Source organism: Megalops cyprinoides, chromosome 2 (genome assembly GCF_013368585.1).
Source record: "Megalops cyprinoides isolate fMegCyp1 chromosome 2, fMegCyp1.pri, whole genome shotgun sequence".
In the NCBI taxonomy this organism is placed as follows: Eukaryota; Metazoa; Chordata; class Actinopteri; order Elopiformes; family Megalopidae; genus Megalops; species Megalops cyprinoides.
Window position 1 is genome coordinate 35,029,815 of NC_050584.1, and position 21,268 is coordinate 35,051,082.

A 21,268-nucleotide genomic window follows, 5' to 3' on the forward strand; every position below is an offset into this window, starting at 1 on the left:
GTCAATTTCCACTCCACTGACATCACTTAAGCAACTCACAGGTGCATGATGAATTGCAGGGTGCCTGAGAGCAGTGAGGGAAGGGGACCCTGGGACACGTATGCACCCCTATCCCCCGTGGAACAAAGCCAATTTGTTCCGCAGCTGTGGGCTGCGGTCATCGTCAGTTAATGACGTGGCTGGGATCAAAGCTGGTCTGTACAGCTCATCTTAACTGCTGAGCTACTCAGCTGCCTCTGCTTTCCAATTTTTAAATGAAGGACAAATTTTAATACAAAGATAATCCACCTACCACCAAGTAGGAGATGGCAGAAGTGGGTGTAGCACAATTTGTCCATTCATTGCAATCGGGGCCATAAGTTGCTCAGAGCCATACAGGGGTCTGAAATCATTTGTCAACTTCAATCAGGAATCTGCTGTGGCAGAATACAACTGGCCTCATTACACCGTGTAGAGTGGATTTAGTCAGTCAGGGTCCCTTCATCACTCCATTCTCAGCACCCTGAAATTTGTCCCATCAGATGTCAGATGTCACAGAGAAATGCACTTATCCCCCATTCAGTGTTTGCTCTCCTGGTGCACTGTGGAAATGTGGTGTGAAACCAGCCACTGTATAAGAAAAGGACTGCATTCCCTGTGCGTTAGTACTCCCATGCAAGCTGAGAGCTGTCACTACACAGTCACATTAATTACCACGTTTAAATTGCAAATAAATGACACAGATTTTCTGCAGCACTTTATGTTTACCATGACTCTACTTCAAATCTAGCATAATATTTGTACTTTTTTTTTTTTTTTTAAACTGAGCTGCTAATCTTTTCAACTCAAGATAGAGTTGTGCAGTAAATTTGCCCACTCAGCTCATCACTTGTAAGACTATGAATATTATCAGGCAGTCTTAATTTTGTTAGCACACAATATTTCATGTTCTAATCTGAAGTAAAACTTGTATTAATTTACCCTGGGTGGACCTGGACTTCACAGCAGCAACACAATACACCAACATGTATAGACAGACGCTGACTGGATACTAAGAAGTGTTCTTACTAGCTACCATAATCCATTCATACCACAAAAATCAAAGGATTTCCCAAATATTCACCGTCACGACATTAATTATTTGACACCCGATGGACCCACTGTCAGACAAAATTATGGCGTCATTTCCTGGATGTTGTCAGTGGAAGTACAACGATGAAGGCAGTGGCGGTGTAAGCAGACGAAAGCAGAGGAGGAGGAGGAAGGAGGTAGTAGTGAGAACTCGACGCTACGGACGCCACGGAGCTGGAGTACATTTCTTACACAGTAATGGGGAAACAAAATATATCTTGAAAAGACAAACGGGCAACCTGTGGGGTATTTTTAAATAATACACACAGGGAGAGTAAACTGTATAAAGGAAATATTTATGTTTTGGATGGTTTTGCCTGGAGTAGCTTGCTAAGTTAGCTAGACTAGCTAGTCTAGCTGATGTTAGCGAAGAAATTGCTCAAGGATGCTACGGTGGATACGACAACAGCTGGTAAGCGGTCTGCTGTCGCTATTCTGTTTGCAACTGTGTGGTTGCGTCGTTCAGATACTATCTATCATCAGATAAGAAACGGGAGCTGCGAATCTTGCTTCGTGGCAAAGGTGTTTCCTCAATTGACAAACTAGCTAGCTATCTTACGTTACGTACACAGAAGAACTGGCCTGTCTACGTGAATGCAGTGCTGCTCGTCTAGCTACCTAACGTTAGGCCCTTCAGCTCTCCCTTGCGTTTTTGCTCACCTAGTCAGATGTATACAAAAGCAGCGAAGCAAAATCAGTTGTGTGTGAGTGTGTTAGAGTGGAAAAAGTTATAACTAATTGAGCTAACTAGCTCGCTTCCGGCTGATAGTTGTTAGGTAGTTTGACTAGCGAAGTGTCATCAACACCTCGCACCAACTCAAAAAGGTCTGCTCTGATGGCTAGCTAACTTTTGAAGCTAACTTTTGGTTACAAGCTTTATTTTACCTTGCCATCACTGCAGCATTAGCTAGATTGCTACATCGTGGGGTTACCAAGCACAGCTCACCGGTGCTGATTGTCGCGCATGTTAGCTGTATTGCTAATTCGATGTTGATTCCCTTCAGCTAAAAGACCTTGCTTAGTGGGCATTTCCCTACTTTGACTCTGAGCTAACTTAGCTTCCCAGCTTAGCGAACTGACGTTAAATCGGATTGGGTGGAAATGTTTATCTAGGCATCTGCCAGCATTTTGTAGGGAAATCTTTAGTCTAGGTTGATTGTACAGTAGGCATTCATTACTGTTATAATCTGACACACTGTTGAGAAACACTGGCTAGACAGACAACATCACGTTAACCTTCCGTCAGGCTGCCTAGCTAGCTTTAACTAGCTTACAGTTAACTTAGCTAGTTTTCAAAACAGTCACCAGTAAATTCATGACAGTGTGTCTAGGTAGATATGTCACATAGACACACCCAGAAGTTCAGGAATGTTTCCAATATATAGTTAGTAAACGTCAGATATCTGGTTAATATAATTAGCTATCAAGTGCTAGTTAAGTTTAGTAGCTTGCTATCTAAGCATATAGTTACCGCCTTAAACGGTGAACATACTAACGTGAATCACATTGGTCATCGTGAGCATGTAGCAGTGAAGCCATATTCCCAGAGTAAATGTCCATTTCTTGACATTGCTCAGGAAACAATCGTGAAATCATCTGACTGCATAAATGAACAGAACGTGATGCGGGCGTTCATCGTGGTCAAAAGATAATATCCAAGGTATGCGTGAGGGTTTAACACCGTCACCGTATTGTAAACTATATTTACAGAGTGTAGGTGCCAGTTTCACTGCGGCCGTAGGGCGAGAGTAGTGAGCGTGTGGCTGCATAACCGAGAGAAAGAACATCGCAGAGCTGTCTGTTGTCAGGCTGTGATCACGCTGTTGTGTTTTCGGTGTCTGTTGTCGGGTTGTTTAAATTTACAGTTACAACTATTCGCAACATTGAATTGGCGTCCTCTGCAGTTATGTCATATTCTTTACAAGAATAGAGCGCTCCCTGCGCCAATGATATAAACTTTAGTGTTCTTCATATGATAACATGAAGGTGCAGTGTTGTATCAGATTTTTTTTTTTAGATGAAAATTTTATACATTTTTAAAATGTGGATATCTTTAAGATGCTTTAAACAAGTGTATTTTACCCTTGGTTTTCACAAACAGTATTAAGAGGTTTCCTTAAAATTTGGGAAGAAAATGAGATCCCAAATATTTGAGACAAACTGTTTTTGTCAGTGGTAAAACCATCGAAAAAGTGGCCAGGCTTCAGGTAAAGTAAAAGCTGAAAGTGAAGTTTTATTTAATGAAAATGATCAAAGCATACTGCATATAGCAGGGTTTGAAGACCTCTTCAATACTGACATTCTTCCAGATGAGGCAGTATCAGTGACTGTGAGTCCATGATTCCATGGCTGGAGAGAGGCTAGAAAACAGAGCTGTCTCAATGATTACAACAGGACTTGCAGGGAGAGGCTTGGTACCGTTTTGTCACTACTGATGGGATTGCTATTGAAGTTGCAGAGTGCGGCCGTGACCTGGGACTGACTGAAACGCCAGAGGCTGCCTCCAGCTCTGGCCTCATTACATCTTCGGGATCAGTTCAATCACTCACTCATAAAGCCATTTAACTGGGCGTTTAGATTTAATCTGAAAAGGGCTTCGCCGAGAGAGGCTTTGCTTGTATTTTGAGAGCGTCTCCCTTGCCTAGAAATGGCGCAGCAGGTGGCATGATTTTGCATGGCCGAGCGCAGTCACCTGACAAGGCGGGCTTGCGGACAGTCGCACAGGAGCATGACCTCATTTTATTTACCCTCTGTGGGCTGCAGCAGTAAAGTGCTGCAAGAGGTCCTCACACAAGCAGACCCAGAGTCACGTTCCTTTATGTTGAAGTAATGCAAGTACATGTGCAAACAAATACCTATATATGAGAAAGTGTGATCAGAATCGATAGGAGAGATTTTCATTAACATTCTCTGGGTTTATATGCCAGCCTTGACACAGCTGTCATTCATTATATGATGACAGTATTCTTAGGATTGCAATTTATTCTAGAAGCCTATGATTGTCTGCATACTGTTAAATCTGCTTCATACCTGCAGTTAGTGGAATACAGCCAGTCACTTAGTCTTTGAGTCCATAGATATGGGTTCTTGCATGCAGTATTTGATGCCAACCTTACATTGCAGTTAGGAATATATGTCCTTTATATGGCAATACTTTCCTGTGATGTAATTTAATAAAGAGCTTATAATCTTTTATATTTTATACTTACTTTTAAATTTAGTCATTTAGTAGATGCTCTTTACCAGAGCGGCTTACAAAAATGCATACTCTTAGCCATACTCTTAGCATTGTAGCGCTTTGTAATTGAAAACATTTTAGTAAGAAAGTGGCTAAACATTATGGTTAATATATGTTCATTGGATGTTTGACCATGAGATCACTAGTATATAACTTCGATGACTATTCAGTTTCTTATTGTTTAAAAAAATGTAGAAAAATTGTTGTGTTTCCTCTTATCAATATTCTTGAAGGAAAGTCAATGGACCATGCATAAAATGAGATAATTTGTTAGTGTCATTAATTTTCCTGCCTGTAAGCTTGAGTGAATTCCCATCTGTGTGCAGTGAGTCATTATTTACACAGAAAGAACTGGTGTTTCATACAGTGCTTAAGAGGATTTGATGTGGAGAATTCAGCCCCTGGGAGTCAAAGTATATCAAAATATCCAGCTATATGACATGCACATCCCTAATTTCTTGGTATGTAATTTCTTCCAGTCCATTCCAATTAGCATGACTGTTAGTACATCTTATACATTTTCATAGATTCAGACTGCTGATCTGATTAGGAGGAGAAAATATTTCTAATCTATGTAGTATTAGTTTTGTCACTGAGGTCTTCATTTCAGAGTATTTCAATCCCCTAGTGAAGAACATACTCATTTTAAATGACTGTAATCATGCAGTCCGTCATTATTGTTTGACCTTACAGGTTCTCTCCCATCGGGACCCTCCCATGAGACGGTCTGCACTGTCGTTGAAACGGTGCATTCTTGTTTGCTCACTGAGTAAAATAAGCTCCTGTCAGCCTTATGTAGGTGCCCAGGTACAGTCTATTATTTCAAGAGCAGAACCGCCCACAGCTGTTCCGTGCTGTGATGTGTTTGGAGGTGAGTAACACTGACTGACTTCCTCTGAGAACCTAAGGCCTGGCCCACCTTTGCACAGGATGTGCGCTGACCTTTCAAGCCACAGACAGATGCAGGCAGAGAAGGAGGGGAGGCCACCAGTCTGCTGGTTCCTCCACAGCTGCTGTTACCTGCTTAACAGTTATCGTCACCCTTATTAACTTCACACTGATTGTGTGGCGCTCACAGCAGTCCATTTAGAGGGCCGGTATTTGCCATATTTAAAATGAATGTTTAATCAGTAATGGATTACCGAAGAGAGAAGATTCATCCTTTGTAATGAACAGCATTTAGAGGGTTTATTAGTGTTTATTAAGAATGCTGTTTAATATATTAGAGTAACTTAATTGCGTGTAAATTAGTGCTTTGTGGGGATGGTTATTCTTGTTACAGCAAGATCACCAGAATTATTCATGATGGAGATGAAAAGTTTTTTTTTTTTTTCGCTTTCTCTCCTCTCGTTCTTTAGGGCAAGTAACTTTAGCTAGGATAGTTTCCTGTATGTAGAAATTCAGAATTTATTGCTGATTTGGAGAATATGTTCCAGTCAAGATGAATTTGTATTTTTTTGGGTGTGAAATAGATGTTATTTACATCTGTTGTATCAGATGTTTTACACTTGTTGTGTTTTGGTGAAGGTTTATTCCAGGCCTTCATTAAGTGTTCACTTTGTCTTACCATGCACAGTGCAAATTTCAGTCCACTGCCCCCTAAGGATTAGTGTTTAAGACTGCTTGTCAAATGTTTTAGTAGCTTGTTTAAAGGTGGGGCTTCATTTTCTCAGTGAAAAAAAATAGAAACTGAATAGAACCGCCTCTCAGAAAGTGTCTCCTCTCTTCACTGTGGCCCCTTTTGCAGTTAGGGTATTTTCAATGGTAATAGCCCATTTTAATTCTATCAGTTTTAGTAAGTCAGAATAAGTCTCGGTGGACATTTCTACAGCGCTAGCATCACGTATCCCTCAGGTCTTTGGGGAGAGGTCATTTGAGGACAGGTGTCTTCAGTAGTGACCCAAAGAATAGTTTGCTACTGAGATGAGCTCTTGTAAACTTCCTCTTTATCCTCTCCTGAGGTGTCAAGCCTATATTCATGTCAGAGCATACTGACCCCACAGGAAATACCAGTAGTATGGTAACTCTAATGTTACTTGAATTGCGGGTGTTTCTTGTAGCAGATTGGTTTCTTGTTAGCATGGGTGATGTTTGACTTTTGGCAAAAGTTGTGTAGGTGCATTTGTGAGAGAGATGTTTGTGGAGTAAGCAGTGGTGAATTGGGTAGGTCTCCACACCCCGTAGACAGTCTGCGCAGCCTGTGTGTACAATACACACACAAGAATGCAGTCAAACAGCAGTAATTGAAAGCATGTGTTCCCATCAGGGTTTGATGACGTGGCTTTGACTTGACTTATGGAGTAGCAATCCCTCCACTCTCATACAGAGTAGATATTCCACATCTACGCTTGTTTCTATTCATAATGCCTGTCATGCAAATAATTGGCCTGACAGCTTTTCCAGATTACACTATGAACAGCTTTGCCATTAAGATTACTCTGAGATGGCAGTAATGCTCCGTGAAATATGCTTTCATTGGTATCGTTGTCTCATTTAACTTCTTAACTGATGGGTAATTTTCCATTTCATTCATGTAAACCTTGTGAAATCAATGGGGAGAAGATACTCATCTCCTTATTTGCTTTATGTGGTGAAGGGCCATTTCAGTTCTTGGAATGTGATTTCAAGCCAACACACGCCTATAAATCTTAGTGGGCATGCTATATTTCATCTAGGATGACGTGTACCATTAATACACGTAGAACGTAGAATCACAGTTCAGGCGGAATTGGATTTACTCTTAAGTAATATGACTGAGCCTTCCTTAATGTGGTTTCATCTCCCACCGTATCAAAATTGTACACCAGAGCACCCTTAACCTCAGTATTGTATTGCTGTCCACTTGAGTGGTGTTGAATTACATCAAAACAAAAATCACTTAAAGGTCCCTTTGAGAAGCTTAACATTTGCAATTGGCTGCAGTGTTTAATCTGTGGTTCAGAGTGTGGTCTTAGTGCAGCCATCATCATTGACTGGTGTACCGTACAGCTAACAGTAGACTAAAGGGGACCGCTCAGGTGCAGCAGTGGTTGAAGAAATCACTGGCTCCACAGTGCATGGTTCTCAAGGTTAACAGGCGACAATTTTTTTTATTATTTGCTAGGCCTAGACAGCCCTGTTCACACCTCATTCAATCAGTGCGTGATTCCTAATAGTAGTTTATATTACACCAACTTTTAATTCCATGAGACACTAGTTCTGTTTCACTGCTGTAATGTCCATTTGGCAAGGTAACAGTAGCTTTGTGAGGATATGTGTGCCCGAGTTCTGATCCAGTGGTAACTGTGAAAACATTTCAACAGCTGTTGTATCTTGGATTGAAAAGTGTCATAGCTGGGAACTCTCATTTGGCATTCAACAAGCATTTCTAGCATGTAGAACAGTGACAGCCTTACTGTTTTGTTGAAGCTAAACCGTCTGACCTATTTTCCTATTCTTCTCTTGCTTCTAGGGCTTTGACCCACCTCATCAGAGTGAAACCAGAACAGTTTACATAGCAAACCGGTTCCCCCAACATGGTCATTATGTCCCCCAGAAGTTTGCAGATAACAGAATCATATCTTCCAAGGTAAAGCAGGAAAATGTGGTTTTCTACCATCTTTCTGCATCATTTTACTTGCCGACTCTTGTGTGTCTCACCGGACATTGAGTCCGCACAAAAGACTGTAAATCAAATTTATTGTGAAGCATGTATCTTCTCTTTAATAAGTCCAGTGTTGACTCATTGAATCTGACTGAAATCCTCCATTCTGTTGATCTCCTCCTTTCTTCACAGTACACCATCTGGAATTTTGTTCCCAAGAATTTGTTTGAGCAGTTCCGAAGAATAGCCAATTTTTATTTCCTTATAATATTTCTCGTCCAGGTAGGTGCATTCTCCTTGCTTGGGTACTAGCTGTTGTTCACACAGCATGAGTCACTGAGTCTCAGTGGGTGATGATTCAGATTTCTCTGATTTCTTATGCATGCAGTGAAGCGGAGGCCAGCATCCCTCTCCAGTTTGCATTAGACAGAGCTAAAGGAGAGCAAAACTTAGTGATTGTGCCAGAAGTGCTAAAGATCTTTGTCATCTAGCGTGCCTGATATTAGGCATTCGATTTTTGTGATTCTAGTGTCTGTACATTTCACAAGATGCAGACGTGGACTGATGCATATTTGTAATGAGATTGATGTGGCAGCAGCATATTTCCTAAATTCATTGTGGCTCCTGTTATTTTTCAGCTCATGATAGATACCCCTACCTCTCCTGTGACCAGTGGACTTCCTTTGTTCTTTGTCATCACAGTGACGGCTATAAAGCAGGTGAGTGCCGAACACGGGGACGTTCGTGTTTCTTTTCTGTCAATGGAGTTCCAAAACAGTGACTGCTGAGTTGACAGTGCTTGATCCGTTAATGCTGTTGGCCAACAGCTTCCCCTTCAGACACATTCCCCACCATAGTTTGCATGCCAAGGGCTCTTGTTGAAAAGCTGCTCAAAGCATTAAAAAGCTGTACGTTTTCCCAGTGAGAGGTGAAAAAGAATGAGCCTGTCATTGATTATTAAAACTACTTTTCGATGAGAGGGATGCGCACGATACAGACAGACTCTGCAGCAGAGTGAAATTTTTCACTGTAGTGTTAGGTAGCCGCCTGAATCTACAGAAAGTGAGCCGTGTCTCCGCTCACCTCTTCAGGAGTGTGTTGTTACAGACTGCGATGTTTTCCCCCACCACAGGGCTATGAGGACTGGCTGCGTCACAAGGCCGACAATGAGGTTAACGGGGCGCCCGTGTTCGTGGTGCGCAGCGGCAGCCTGGTGCAGACCAGGTCGAAGAACATCAGGGTGAGTGACCGCTGTGCGTCTCCACGCCCTCCCAGGGCCAGCGGGCCCCCCCAGGGGGCCGCTCAGGGGAAGAATGTGAGAGCAGCATGTCAGTCAAAGGCAAACATTAGGTGCTACATTCTCAGCTGGAGCCTGTTTGTTTTGCAGCCCCTGTGAAATGTTAGGCGGATATACCACCAATACCTAGGCACTGTCATCCTTAACCTGGAGGCCTGACTTTATTATTGTGATAGTGGCGGGTTATTCCATTCCACAGGAGTGAATATGGATAAAAGCAGATTGCTGTGCCAAATTAAATAACTTTTTTTTTTTTTTTTTTGCATCTTTTCCTTTAGCTATATGGATCATATATTTAAGGTTAAGCTTGTCAGGGTGTGATTTAAGATATTCAAAATTGACAGGTAATATCAACATGTATTTCCAGCATATATTTTCAGTTTTATTCCATGTTTATTTTCAGGACGTGTCATACAACCAGGCCTGGCTGAATAATGTTTTGAAAATAGGCAACACAAAAACTGGACAAAGCTCTACAAAAAGTCATATTTGGCTATTTTAGTGACAATCATTCATGAACAATGTGTGCTTACTTAAAAAAAAATTCAGAGAATTTCAGATTACAGGAGCACAGTTACACAGTAGTCACTACGCCTGCAGTCACCCCTTCCACGGTGCAGTGTGTTCCTGACATAAACCAGGAGAATGGCAAGATGCAAATTGTTGTCTTCAGGAAGGTGTTTATTTAACCTGTTTTCCAGGTTTTGTTGTTGGAAATTTGGTTGGTCTGTTGGTGGTTTTGCAAAAACTCTGTTTATTGAAATGAACCGATAAACATGTATTACTTTACAGTTCATGAAAGTGATGGCAAACACGCTTGGTGATGGTATTTGTACCAATGTGTACGGCAAAACAAGAACAAGGCTCATTCCACATTCAATCCTCTGTGAACAAAGTGTCTGTGGTAAAGATGTGGATTCAGATATGATACTATGGTACTGTTTTCACTCCTGTTGTGAAGAAAAGGTGGAGTGAAGAGAGGTTTTTGTTGGTGTTTGGTTTGGAATGCTGTTTCCTTTGCTGTGTTTTACCTGAGCTAAGATTTACCTAGCAGCCCTTGAGCCACTGGGACACTTTGCTTGTCTGTCTTGCCAGGTTGGGGACATCGTGAGAGTAGCCAAAGATGAGACATTCCCAGCAGATTTAGTCCTTTTATCATCTGACAGAGCAGAAGGGACATGCCACATCACTACTGCCAGTCTGGATGGAGAGACTAACCTGAAGGTTGGTGCTTTAAACCTAAATGTAGGGGGCTTTGAAATGGCTTTGAAACAGCTCTTTTAATACCTTTATCTCTTCCCTTTATTTATTTTTTTTTGTCTTAATTTCACAGTCTGGGGGTCATGAGTTGCTGCAGGTCATATAGCTCATTATCTGCTGCTAAGGAAATTGTTTTTACTTTGTAGAACGCTACTACTTTTTTAAGCAGATGTGAGTTTTACTAAAGCATCCCTGGTGCTATAGCTGCAATATCTGAACTGGCCCTCAGCTCTTTAGTCTCAGGCTCAAGCACATTACTACCTTAGGAGAAAGGCAAGCACCTGGTTAATCTTCAGCAGATTCCAGGGAATGCTGCCTTGTTGTCTGGAGCACATTTGATTTTAGACTCGGGTTGCAGTCTTTGATCTTTGAGTCCACAGGGGGCATTTTCCCTGCTAAAGCCCTGACTCTGCGCCACCTCTTTTACCTGTAGACCCACTATGCGGTACCGGAGACGGCCGTGTCACAGTCCGTGTCGAGGCTCGAGGCTCTGCAGGCCGTGGTGGAGTGCCAGCAGCCGGAGGCAGATCTGTACAGGTGATCTGATGTCACGCGGGACGAGGGATCATCGATCGCTGTATCAGCTTCCATCTTTAGACTGGAGCCTGTCCCTGTGGCAGTTTGTCTGTTTCTCCAGCTCAGCAGAAATGCCTCTCTTTTTTCAGGTTTGTTGGGCGAATAACAGTGACACAACAAGGGGAAGAAATTGTAAGGTAAAATGAGTTGGATTGTAATTCCTTTTTCTGGGGCTTTTTTTTGTGGGAAAACAGACTCTTGTAGCTGGCATGCTTTTGGGTACTGGATCTTGCAACATTAATGCCTTCAATAGGTCAGCCTTAGCATCAGCCTTAACACCCTGTGTTACAGCGATTATTATAGAGCTTGTGAACACACATCCTGGTGTCAAAAGCCCTTCTAACCCTTTTGACTGTTAGTGAAGGTCTTGCAGCAGAAATTCTGACTTGACTGCCAGCACCAGGCCTAGGGAAAAATGATGCTTTAGGAGTGCAGGACCTTGTAACATGTCGTTGACATCTGCTGTTGTCTCATTAGACCCCTGGGGCCAGAAAACCTCCTCCTCCGTGGAGCAAGACTGAAAAACACCAAAGAAATTTTTGGTAGGCTTTTGTTCCCATTTCTCAGGATTATCTTGTACGCAGAACTGTTTGTGCATTTGTAACACAGAAGAAAGGTTTAAACCTTAGCTGCGGTCTTAAAGTTTAACCTCAATCGTAGCATCAGCGATTCACTGGAATTTGAAATGGCTGAACCTGCTCTGTTCAACCTTCACCGATTCTGAGCTGGTTCATACATGTTCCCTTTGCCTTTCCTCAGGTGTGGCAGTGTACACAGGAATGGAGTCAAAGATGGCCTTGAATTACAAGTGCAAATCCCAGAAGCGCTCCGCAGTAGAGAAGTAGGTGCCATAATAGATAAAGCATCAGCCATTCTAGGCCTGAGTATTGTGTGCGTGCGTGTGTGCACGTGTGTTTCTCTCTCCTCAGCCATCTGTCTTTTTTCTGCATGTCTCAGATCCATGAACACATTTCTGATCATCTACCTGGGCATCCTGCTGTTCGAGGCAATCCTCAGCACCATCCTCAAGTATGCCTGGCAGGCAGAGAACAAGTGGGATGAGCCCTTCTACAACCAGAAGACAGAGCAGGAGAGGAACAGCAGTCAGGTCTGTGCTGACGTGCATGCCGCATAAGTTTGTTTACTTTGTGAGTGTAGTCAGTGTTGTAGTAGTAGCAGCTCTGTAAGCAGGGTAGGAGTGTTATGGATTTTGTTTGATTAATGCTATTCCTGTAGCCGTTGGAGAACACGCCCACGCAGGAGCTTCAGATGGTGACTCAATATTATGACAGGGAATAAGAGAAAATGCCTCTCAGGCAGGCACCCCTGCCTGAAAACCTGACATATTCCATCAATCAGCAAGAAATATAAGGCTGTCTTCAAACTTCTCCTTCTATTTGTGAAGCTAGGCCTCAAGTGGTTTCTCTCCTTTGCTGTCCACGTTTACAGATTTTGAAGTTCATCTCTGATTTTCTGGCCTTCCTGGTCCTGTACAACTTCATCATCCCCATTTCGCTCTATGTAACCGTGGAGATGCAGAAGTTCCTTGGGTCTTTCTTCATTGGCTGGGATCTGGATCTATACCATGAAGAAAGTGATCAGAAGGCCCAGGTCAACACATCAGACCTCAACGAGGAGCTAGGGCAGGTGTGTGGGTGTGTGCTGCACCAATCATATTGCCTGTCAGTAGCAGCTGACCAACATCTGGATGGACCTCTCATGCAATATTTCACAGTGTACATGTGTACTTTTGGGAATGGGCTTAAAGCATTTCTCGCGCTTGCGTTTCAGGTGGAGTATGTGTTTACCGACAAAACTGGCACCCTCACAGAAAACGAAATGCAGTTCCGAGAATGCTCCATCAATGGCATCAAATACCAGGAGATCAACGGCAAGCTGGTCCCAGAGGGAATGACCGACGATTTCCCCGACGGCTCTGTGCCTCATCTGGTACTCATCCTCCTTCCGTCTTCACCCTGCACACCTCAAATATCGCGTCAGAGATTCACCCAAATGCAGGAAAAATGAGCCATAAAATGTTTTTCACTTCTTCAAGTCACTTGAAAATTTCCTGCTAACTGTGTTTTTCACCATCGCAAAGATAATTGTTCGTTGGTCTTGAATCGCGCCCTGTGCTTGTGTGCAGAGCGGAGAGGAGGAGCTGTTCCTGAAAGCCGTCTCGCTGTGCCACACAGTCCAGATCAGCTATGATCAAACAGACGGCTTCGGGGACACTTTCCCACGCGTCAACGGCATCTCGTCCCAGATGGAGTACTATGCCTCCTCACCGGACGAAAAAGCTTTAGTGGAGGCTACAAAAAGGTGAGGTGCAGGCCTGACAAGACCACACTTGTAATGTTATAGTGCTGGAGGAGCCCTGTCTTTAACCAGTGCACATGATGCCAGCTACAGTGTGAGGAAATGGCATGAATTTGGATCCTTAGATCTGTCATTTCAGGTGGGATTCATTCATCTGTGTAAAAGGGAAGTGTGAACGTATTGGTTAAACATCTGCTTTTCATTCTCTCTCCATTTCAAAATTGGCAATATCACCCCCTGTTTATTGGACACTGAGTGTTTTGAGATCATAACCCCCAGCATGTTACAACTTGTCACAAGCCTGAATAATATGAAAGCCCAATTCCAGTCTCAGACACAGTTAGTGAAAAAACTTTGCCCCAATTGGAACTTCAGTTCTGACTGTGTGTTTGACGTAAGTGTTATCTCACTGCAGGATGGGAGTAACCTTCATAGGGAGCAATGGAGAAAACATGGAAATTAAAACATTTGGAAGATCAGAGAAGTAAGAGCTGTCTTTTCTTTTCCACATTCACATTGTTTAGTTTCAGTCTGGTTGTCCAGTTGTAGTTGGAATCATAAATGTTTGTTACACCACTGTGGACAAAAAGGTGGCATGAAATCTGCTGTTAGTAATGCTTTATGACCAGGAACTAGATCCTCTGGAATCCCCCCTTTTTTAAAATCACAATTTCCTGAAAAATCACCCGCGTAGTCTGTAAATTGTGTTAGTGTTTGATGCATTTAAAGTATATAACTGGATTATTCTGTGCAGCAGGCAACTGAGCATGTGTCAGGACCCCATCTTACTCTTGTCCAGCACTACATTGCATTAAGCTGCAATCCTGTGGAGTGCTTTGCTTTAACATATTACCTTGCCACATCTGCTCACAATGGTGCTTTTAAATGACAAAAAGACTGTTTAAACTCTACATTTTAAAAACTGGGTTTCTCCTTGTTCTTAATTGCTGATATTTGTTTCATACTGTCCTTCGGGAAATCCCGTAACCAGGTCTATACCCATAACATCTCATGGGCTGTAGCTGATAATGGAATCCAGATAAATTTGTGGAAGAGCTGTCTGTGCCATTTTTTTTATTTTTAAAGAAAATACACAACAGAGTTGTGTATTATGAAAAAAAAATGTAGACTGTATTTGTTTTTTGCTGGTGCTCATAAGATTAATTGCATAACACAGTTTATTTGAACAATGGTATAATGCACAGGATACATGAAAAGGACATTTTATTTTAGCTGTAATTAAATTATTGTTCTGAAAGTGTTTTGGTAAAGTGAGTTTAGGATCTGCAAGTAATTTAGTCTCTGTGAATTACAATATTCGGTATCTTTGTTTAAGAGCAAAAATGAAATCTTAAATTGTTTCGAAATAGTTTACAAACACCTCTTTATATAAATACAGCTTTGATTCAGAATTTATGGCCCATGCCATTCAGTTTCCCAGCATATAATGACTGAAATTGTTAGGGATACAGTGGCTTCAGAAAGTATTCAGACCCTTTCACATTTTGCACACTTTGTTGTGTTAAAGGCTTAATCTAAAATTGATTAGAAGTATTCTTTTGGCTGTCAGTCTACACACAATAACCCGTAATGACAAAACAAAAACATTTTTTTTAGATATTTTTGTGATTTTTTTTAAAATAAAAACTAAAATATCTTATTTACATATACTTATAAATTTTCAGACCCTTTGCTATGGCATTCTGAATTGAGCTCAGGTGCATTCTGTTTGGTTCGATTATCCTTGAAATCTTCGTAGAACTTTATTGAAATCCACTTGTGCATAATTTAATTGATTGGACATGATTTAGAGGGGCACACACACCAAGTAACTCTATGTAGATTTCTGCAATTAAATTATGTTGGAATAGATCTGGGCAAGGGTATAAATTCTAAAGCTTTGAATGTTCCCCGGAGCACAGTGGGCTCAGTCATTGTGAAATGAAAGAATTTTGGAACCACCAGGACTCTTCCTTGAGCCGGCTGTCTAGACTAAACTCAGTAACCGTACAGTAACCAGACAGCCATCTTATAAGCACTTGATCAATCAGGCCTTCATGGAAAGGTGGCTAGATGGAAGCCACTCCTGACTAAAAGGCCTATGACAGCCCACCTGAAGTTTGCCAAAGGACTCAGAGGACACAAGGAGAAAGATTCTCTGGTCTGATTAGACAAAAATTGAACTCCTTTGGCTGCACTCCAAGTGCTACACCTGGCGAAAACCTTGTACTGGTCATCACTTGGCTAATACCATCCCTACGGTGAAGCATGTTGGCAGCAGCATCATGCAATGGGGCAGGGACAGGGAGACTGGTCAGAACTGAGGGAAGTATGAATGCAGCCAAATACAGAGAGGTCCTTGAAGAAAACCTGCTCCAGAGAGTGCACAACCTCAGACTGGGGTATATAAGTATAAAGCCCAAACAACACTGGAGTCTGAATGTCCTTGAGTGGCCTAGCCAAAGTCCGGACTTGAACATCATAGAACATCTGTGGAGAGACCAGAGGATGGCAGTGTACAGACACTCCCTATCCAATCTGACTGAGTTTGGGAGAATCTGCCTGGAAGAATGGGAAAAACGACTCAAATCCAGGTGCGCAAAGCTTTTAGAGACTTACCCAAGAAGGCTTGAAGCTGTGATTGCTGCCAAAGGTGTTTCTACAAAGTACTGAATAAAGTGTCTGAATACCTACATAGATGAGATCATGAGATATTTCAGTTTTTTATTTTTAATAAATTTGCAAAAATTTCTAAAAAATGTCACTTTGTCAGTATGGGTTATTGCGTGTAGGTTGACAGGCAGAAGAATACATTTAATCCTTTTTAGATTAAGTCTGTAACACAAAGTGTGCAAAAATTAAGGGGTCTGAATACTTTCTGAAGCCACTGTGTCTCAAACCCAAGTTACTAATATATACATAACCGTATTCATTGACTATCAAGGTTGGAAGAGTGCATTTTTGGTGAAGTATTTTTGGTGAAGGAAGCTATGTGTACACAAAACTCTACCCTTTTTCCTTGTTGTAGGTATAAACTGCTGCATGTTTTAGAATTTGACGCAAACAGAAGAAGAATGAGTGTTATATTACAGACCCCCTCAGGTGCGTAACCCTTCAGGCATATCTGTTCTGCACTTCGCACCACGGAGTCCCTCTCTGTTGATGCAGCACTGTTTTGTCCATCACAGGGGACAAGATGCTGTTCACCAAAGGAGCAGAATCGTCCGTTCTTCCTTACACCAAGAGTGGGGAAATAGACAAAACGCGTGTTCACGTGGACGAGTTTGCGCTGGTAAGGCAGATTTATGGAGACACTCAAGCTCAGCTCGGCTGCCTGCAGCGTGGTGATGTTAATGATCCCCTTCTCATAGCTGTAAACAAAAGATCATTTATTTGCGCTAAACTTAACACTCTCATAACAAAGGTACTCTCGCAGCCTGGAATGTCGCATGCTTCCTCAGACACACACATGCAAGCATGCCCACACACACGCAAATGCTCAGGCAGGGTGCAGGGATTGACAGAAGGTAGTTGACAGGTCACAAGCTTGTCTGTGAAGCAGTGAATTCCACGCATTTTTTTAAAATTTTTTTGAGACCTCGGTCTCTCTCCCTCAGCTGTGGTGTGGTTGTGATCAGTGATTAGCTTTGGGAGTTACTGCTTGTAAATGCTTAGAAAGTAATATATCCTCCACCAGCGATTACCATTAATGGAAGGGGATATTGGATACTCCAGGTGGGGAGCTGATTTGTTTTTGATTTGCGACTGAGGTCTGCCCTGCAGTTGATTTAGAGCTGTCCTGTCTGCGTCTGTGTTCACCTTCCTCAGAAAGGCCTGCGGACCCTAGTGGTGGCCTGCAGACGCTTTAGTGCCGAGGAGTACGAGGAGGTGGACAGGCGCCTCCACGAGGCCAGGACGGCCCTGCAGCAGCGTGAGGAGAGGCTGGCCGAGGCCTTCGCCTTCATCGAGAGGGACCTGCAGCTGCTGGGAGCCACTGGGGTGGAAGACAAGTACGACTGGGGTTGGGGGGGTGTGGTGGGGCAGGGAGACACCCCACTGGCAGTGGAAGAGTTGTATGAGTCAGGCCCTTTCTGTTTATCACCCAGCCTGCACCCCGACCGCACAACCTCGTCCTCCCTGACTGCACACCTGCCTTGACAGCGGGGAGTGAGTTACTGTGTGGTGGCGGTTACTGGCCGGGCGCTATGAGGCATTAATCCAGCTCAGCATTTTGATGTGATTCATTATTTGATAAGTGCAGGGCCGCGGCGGGCCCAATCCGTCAGCTCTCCGTAACGAGAATGCAATGCCCGCCGTCCGCCCCGTGCTGGCAGGGTGACGGTCAATCAGCGAAATGGCTGCGGGGACACTGGAGCAAGGCCAGCCTTGTGCGATCAGGGCCACTGCGTCACCCTCTCCACCCCCTCCGGGACCAGAGACGGGGCAGGAGAGGAGCTTGATTGGCTGCCTTCTGAAGTTTGTGTGTTTGTGTTTGGCTGTAAAAGTCCACAAACACCATCTGCTTGTGATCCTGCTCTGTGCCTAATTAGTCTCCCCCCCCCGAGGAAAGAAGGGTGGCGGCTCCACAGTGCAGGGCTGCCGGCTTCGTGTAGGAAATCCATCTTCAAAGGATGATCCGCATCATCTCACACGCACAGTCTTTTTTTTATGGTCTGAGGGAAGTGCCCTCGCTTATTTTGCATAACTTTCTGTCTCCGTTCTCTAAATATTGCGCGCGTTAGCTGGAGATAATCTGAATCTGTTCTGCTCCACAAAAACACCTTTGTCGAGGAAAGCAGAACACATCAGCACTGTGTGACATGAAAGTCCGTGAAATGCTGGGAGCGCATCAGTCGAACGAGTGCTATGATCTGCCCCTCCCCCGCTGTTTCTTAGCAGCGGGGCCCCACACTGACATACTCACGCTAACCGTGGGTGTGTGCTGCCTGCGCTGTGGAAGGGCCCGCTGAGTGTGAGCTCTGTGTGACCCCGCAGGCTGCAAGAGAAGGTCCAGGAGACTATTGAAGCCCTGCGCCTAGCTGGGATCAAGGTGTGGGTGCTGACGGGGGACAAGGTGGAGACGGCGGTCAGCGTCAGCCTTTCCTGCGGCCACTTCCACCGGACCATGAACATCCTGGAGCTGGTGCAGCAGAAGACGGACAGCGAGTGCGCCGAGCAGCTCAGGAGGCTGGCTAGGAGGTAACGGCGCCCCCGCGCGGGTCACCTGCTCCACGCTCGGCCCAGGCACCCTCTGTCTGCACCGTCACAACCTATAGCACATTCCCAACACCGTTTTTACCCCTCAGCGCTGAGCTTTTATAATTGTGAGGAAGGAGCTTACACTGAGATCCTGAGGGAGACAGAGTAGTGTGGAATGTTATACCCGTCCTGTCAGGGTGAGGCAGGCATTTTTTCATATATCCTGTCACCTGAAATGGCGTATTTTCAACATGATGGATTTACCATGCAATGTAGTGATTCCATTTCCTGCCATTTGCCCGCATTTTATTGAATGGGGGAAGCCTGTAATTTATCATGACAAAGAGCACTCTGCTTCATTCATGAGTCTGAGCACTCCACAGCTCTTTCCTTTTCTCCTGTCCCTGAAATCTGTGCTTCTAGAACAGTAAATATAGTAGCCACAGGGCTTTTCATTTGCTAAAATATCTTGACAGTGATGTGTTACTGGTGTTTTAAGAGGCAACAAAGACACTGAACAAGCGACACATTGAATGAATTTGACCTGCTAATTCTGTATGAGTATTTACAAAAGATGAAGAAAGACTGTAAAGATACACAATACAATAGCAGCTTGGCCCTTGCTTGTGAACCTAAAAAATAATTTGTTTCTTATATGGTCGTGGAAGATTGTTCCGTTTGTTATGCTTACATGTTTGACTTCACTGTCACCCATATTCATACAGTCACCTTTTAAGTGTCATGGTTTTATTGAGTGAAATGGCCTGCTTGAGAGAATCACAAACGTTTTCCGTATTTTTATAAATTCATTGTTGCTTGCCTACTTCATAAGGGGAGATGGCATTACATTACATTACATTATTGGCATTTAGCAGAGCAACTTACACAGGTTACAGTTCTATCCATTTATACAACTGGATATTTTCTGAGGCAGTTGTGGGTTAAGTACCTTGCCCTAGGGTACAACAGCAGTGCGCAAGTGAGGAATCCAATCGGCAACTTTGCGGTTAGGAGTCCTGCTCCTCAACCACTATGCTACACTGTCGCCCTTCGTTAATCTGTCAGCCGCATTCCTCTCTGCTTTTTGCGGAGCGCTGTGCCTACTGTGTTGGAACATCCTGTGAGCGCTGAGCAGTGAGCGTGCTCCCTGCGTCTCCCGGCAGGATCAAAGAGGACCATGTGATCCAGCACGGCCTGGTGGTGGACGGGACCAGCCTGTCGCTGGCTCTCCGGGAGCACGAGAAGCTCTTTATGGAGGTGTGCCGGAGCTGTTCAGCTGTGCTCTGCTGCCGCATGGCTCCGCTGCAGAAAGCCAAGGTGCTGCCCCTAAACATCCCCCCCCCCCCCACCATCCTCGCCTCATGTATCACAACTGGAAGCATTAGTCTCTTTGGTGTCTACTGTTGTCTGATTCATGTGATATGAAAATTTTGACGTGTTGTGAAGATGCACAGCACCATAAAAAGTCTCAGAAACCATCAAGGGTTAATGGTTGTCCTGTGTTTGGCAGGTGGTACGATTGTTGAAGACCTCTCCAGAGAAGCCTATCACGTTAGCGATTGGAGACGGCGCTAACGATGTTAGCATGATTCAGGAGGCCCACGTTGGTATAGGTAAGTGCCGAAACTCGCTCGTGAAGCTAATCAGTATTTGCCTGGGTCCAAGTCTGTTAGCCAGTGTTACAAGCCTCGCAGCCACAAGATCAAATCAAAAATGATTTACCATGGTGTCATTTATAAGTTTGAGCAGCAGGGAGCTGTTTTCCCTGGGAGATAGCGCTCTTGTCGAATTCTGTAGACACAAGAGCAAGGACATATCCCCCACAGAATCATACCCGCATTGTCATAGAATGCTCACAAATACAGTTCAGTTTGTTGACAGCCAAAGCAGTTGCACAGTCATATCATTGTTGTAGACATTTAGTTGTTTCAAACCCTTCATTTTGTTTCTCAGCTGTATGGTACTGCAGTTGTTTTGTGATAGACAAACCCCTTGAAATTGACTGACATCTATCTGCAGCTAATCAGTGCTCTTTGTGTCAAATGTTCAATGGTTAATCTTTCCTTTGAGTATGGATTCCGGACTGCTGTCCATTTAGCTTGAAAGGCTAATGTTAGCCAGCAAACTGGCACACTGGTTACTGAATGACTGTATTAACAATCTAACTTTTTTTTTAATTGCTCTCCTCTTTTAGTAATTCACACAGAGCACTAACATCTGTAGGGTTAAGTTCGGTCATAACATTAATGTAGCAGGAAATGCAAAGAAATTATAATTTATAATGTAAAACTGTCACTAATGAGGATTCTGAAGTAACTTAAATGTGATTGTTTTCAGGTATCATGGGCAAAGAAGGACGTCAAGCTGTAAGAAACAGTGACTATGCAATTGCAAGGTTTAAATTCCTTGCAAAATTACTGTTGGTCCATGGCCACTTCTACTATATTAGAATAGCAACCCTTGTACAGTACTTTTTCTACAAGGTAAGTTGAAGGAGGGGTTGTCCTGGCACAAAGTATGAATGCCAATTTGGGTGTCACTGCTGACTCAGACTTCCTTGATGTTCTAAATTGCTCTTTATTTTCTTTTAGAATGTGTGTTTTATCACACCCCAGTTTTTATACCAGTTCTTCTGTCTGTTTTCACAACAAGTAAGTGTCTTTGTGTGTGTCATGATATCTTTGTG

The 21,268-nt window shown here is 43.4% G+C and overlaps 1 protein-coding gene across 4 annotated transcripts in view; it reads left to right on the forward strand.

Moving 5' to 3' along the window:
- Positions 1 to 1,199: 1,199 nt before the first annotated feature.
- atp11b (ATPase phospholipid transporting 11B (putative)) overlaps positions 1,200 to 21,268 on the forward strand; it is a 33,605-nt gene continuing 13,536 nt past the window's right edge. For all 4 annotated transcript variants that reach the window (XM_036516350.1, XM_036516358.1, XM_036516367.1 and 1 more), the window contains exons 1-23: positions 1,200 to 1,522; positions 7,800 to 7,916; positions 8,124 to 8,213; positions 8,570 to 8,650; positions 9,064 to 9,171; positions 10,324 to 10,452; positions 10,922 to 11,025; positions 11,154 to 11,201; positions 11,542 to 11,606; positions 11,824 to 11,905; positions 12,022 to 12,172; positions 12,514 to 12,711; positions 12,856 to 13,014; positions 13,211 to 13,386; positions 13,799 to 13,867; positions 16,412 to 16,485; positions 16,572 to 16,675; positions 17,212 to 17,393; positions 18,379 to 18,582; positions 19,746 to 19,899; positions 20,093 to 20,195; positions 20,920 to 21,065; positions 21,174 to 21,233. In XM_036516350.1, coding sequence (XP_036372243.1) covers positions 1,496 to 1,522; positions 7,800 to 7,916; positions 8,124 to 8,213; positions 8,570 to 8,650; positions 9,064 to 9,171; positions 10,324 to 10,452; positions 10,922 to 11,025; positions 11,154 to 11,201; positions 11,542 to 11,606; positions 11,824 to 11,905; positions 12,022 to 12,172; positions 12,514 to 12,711; positions 12,856 to 13,014; positions 13,211 to 13,386; positions 13,799 to 13,867; positions 16,412 to 16,485; positions 16,572 to 16,675; positions 17,212 to 17,393; positions 18,379 to 18,582; positions 19,746 to 19,899; positions 20,093 to 20,195; positions 20,920 to 21,065; positions 21,174 to 21,233 — 2,631 coding nt within the window. In that variant the 5' untranslated portion in view covers positions 1,200 to 1,495. The remainder of the gene's footprint in view (positions 1,523 to 7,799; positions 7,917 to 8,123; positions 8,214 to 8,569; positions 8,651 to 9,063; positions 9,172 to 10,323; positions 10,453 to 10,921; positions 11,026 to 11,153; positions 11,202 to 11,541; positions 11,607 to 11,823; positions 11,906 to 12,021; positions 12,173 to 12,513; positions 12,712 to 12,855; positions 13,015 to 13,210; positions 13,387 to 13,798; positions 13,868 to 16,411; positions 16,486 to 16,571; positions 16,676 to 17,211; positions 17,394 to 18,378; positions 18,583 to 19,745; positions 19,900 to 20,092; positions 20,196 to 20,919; positions 21,066 to 21,173; positions 21,234 to 21,268) is intronic.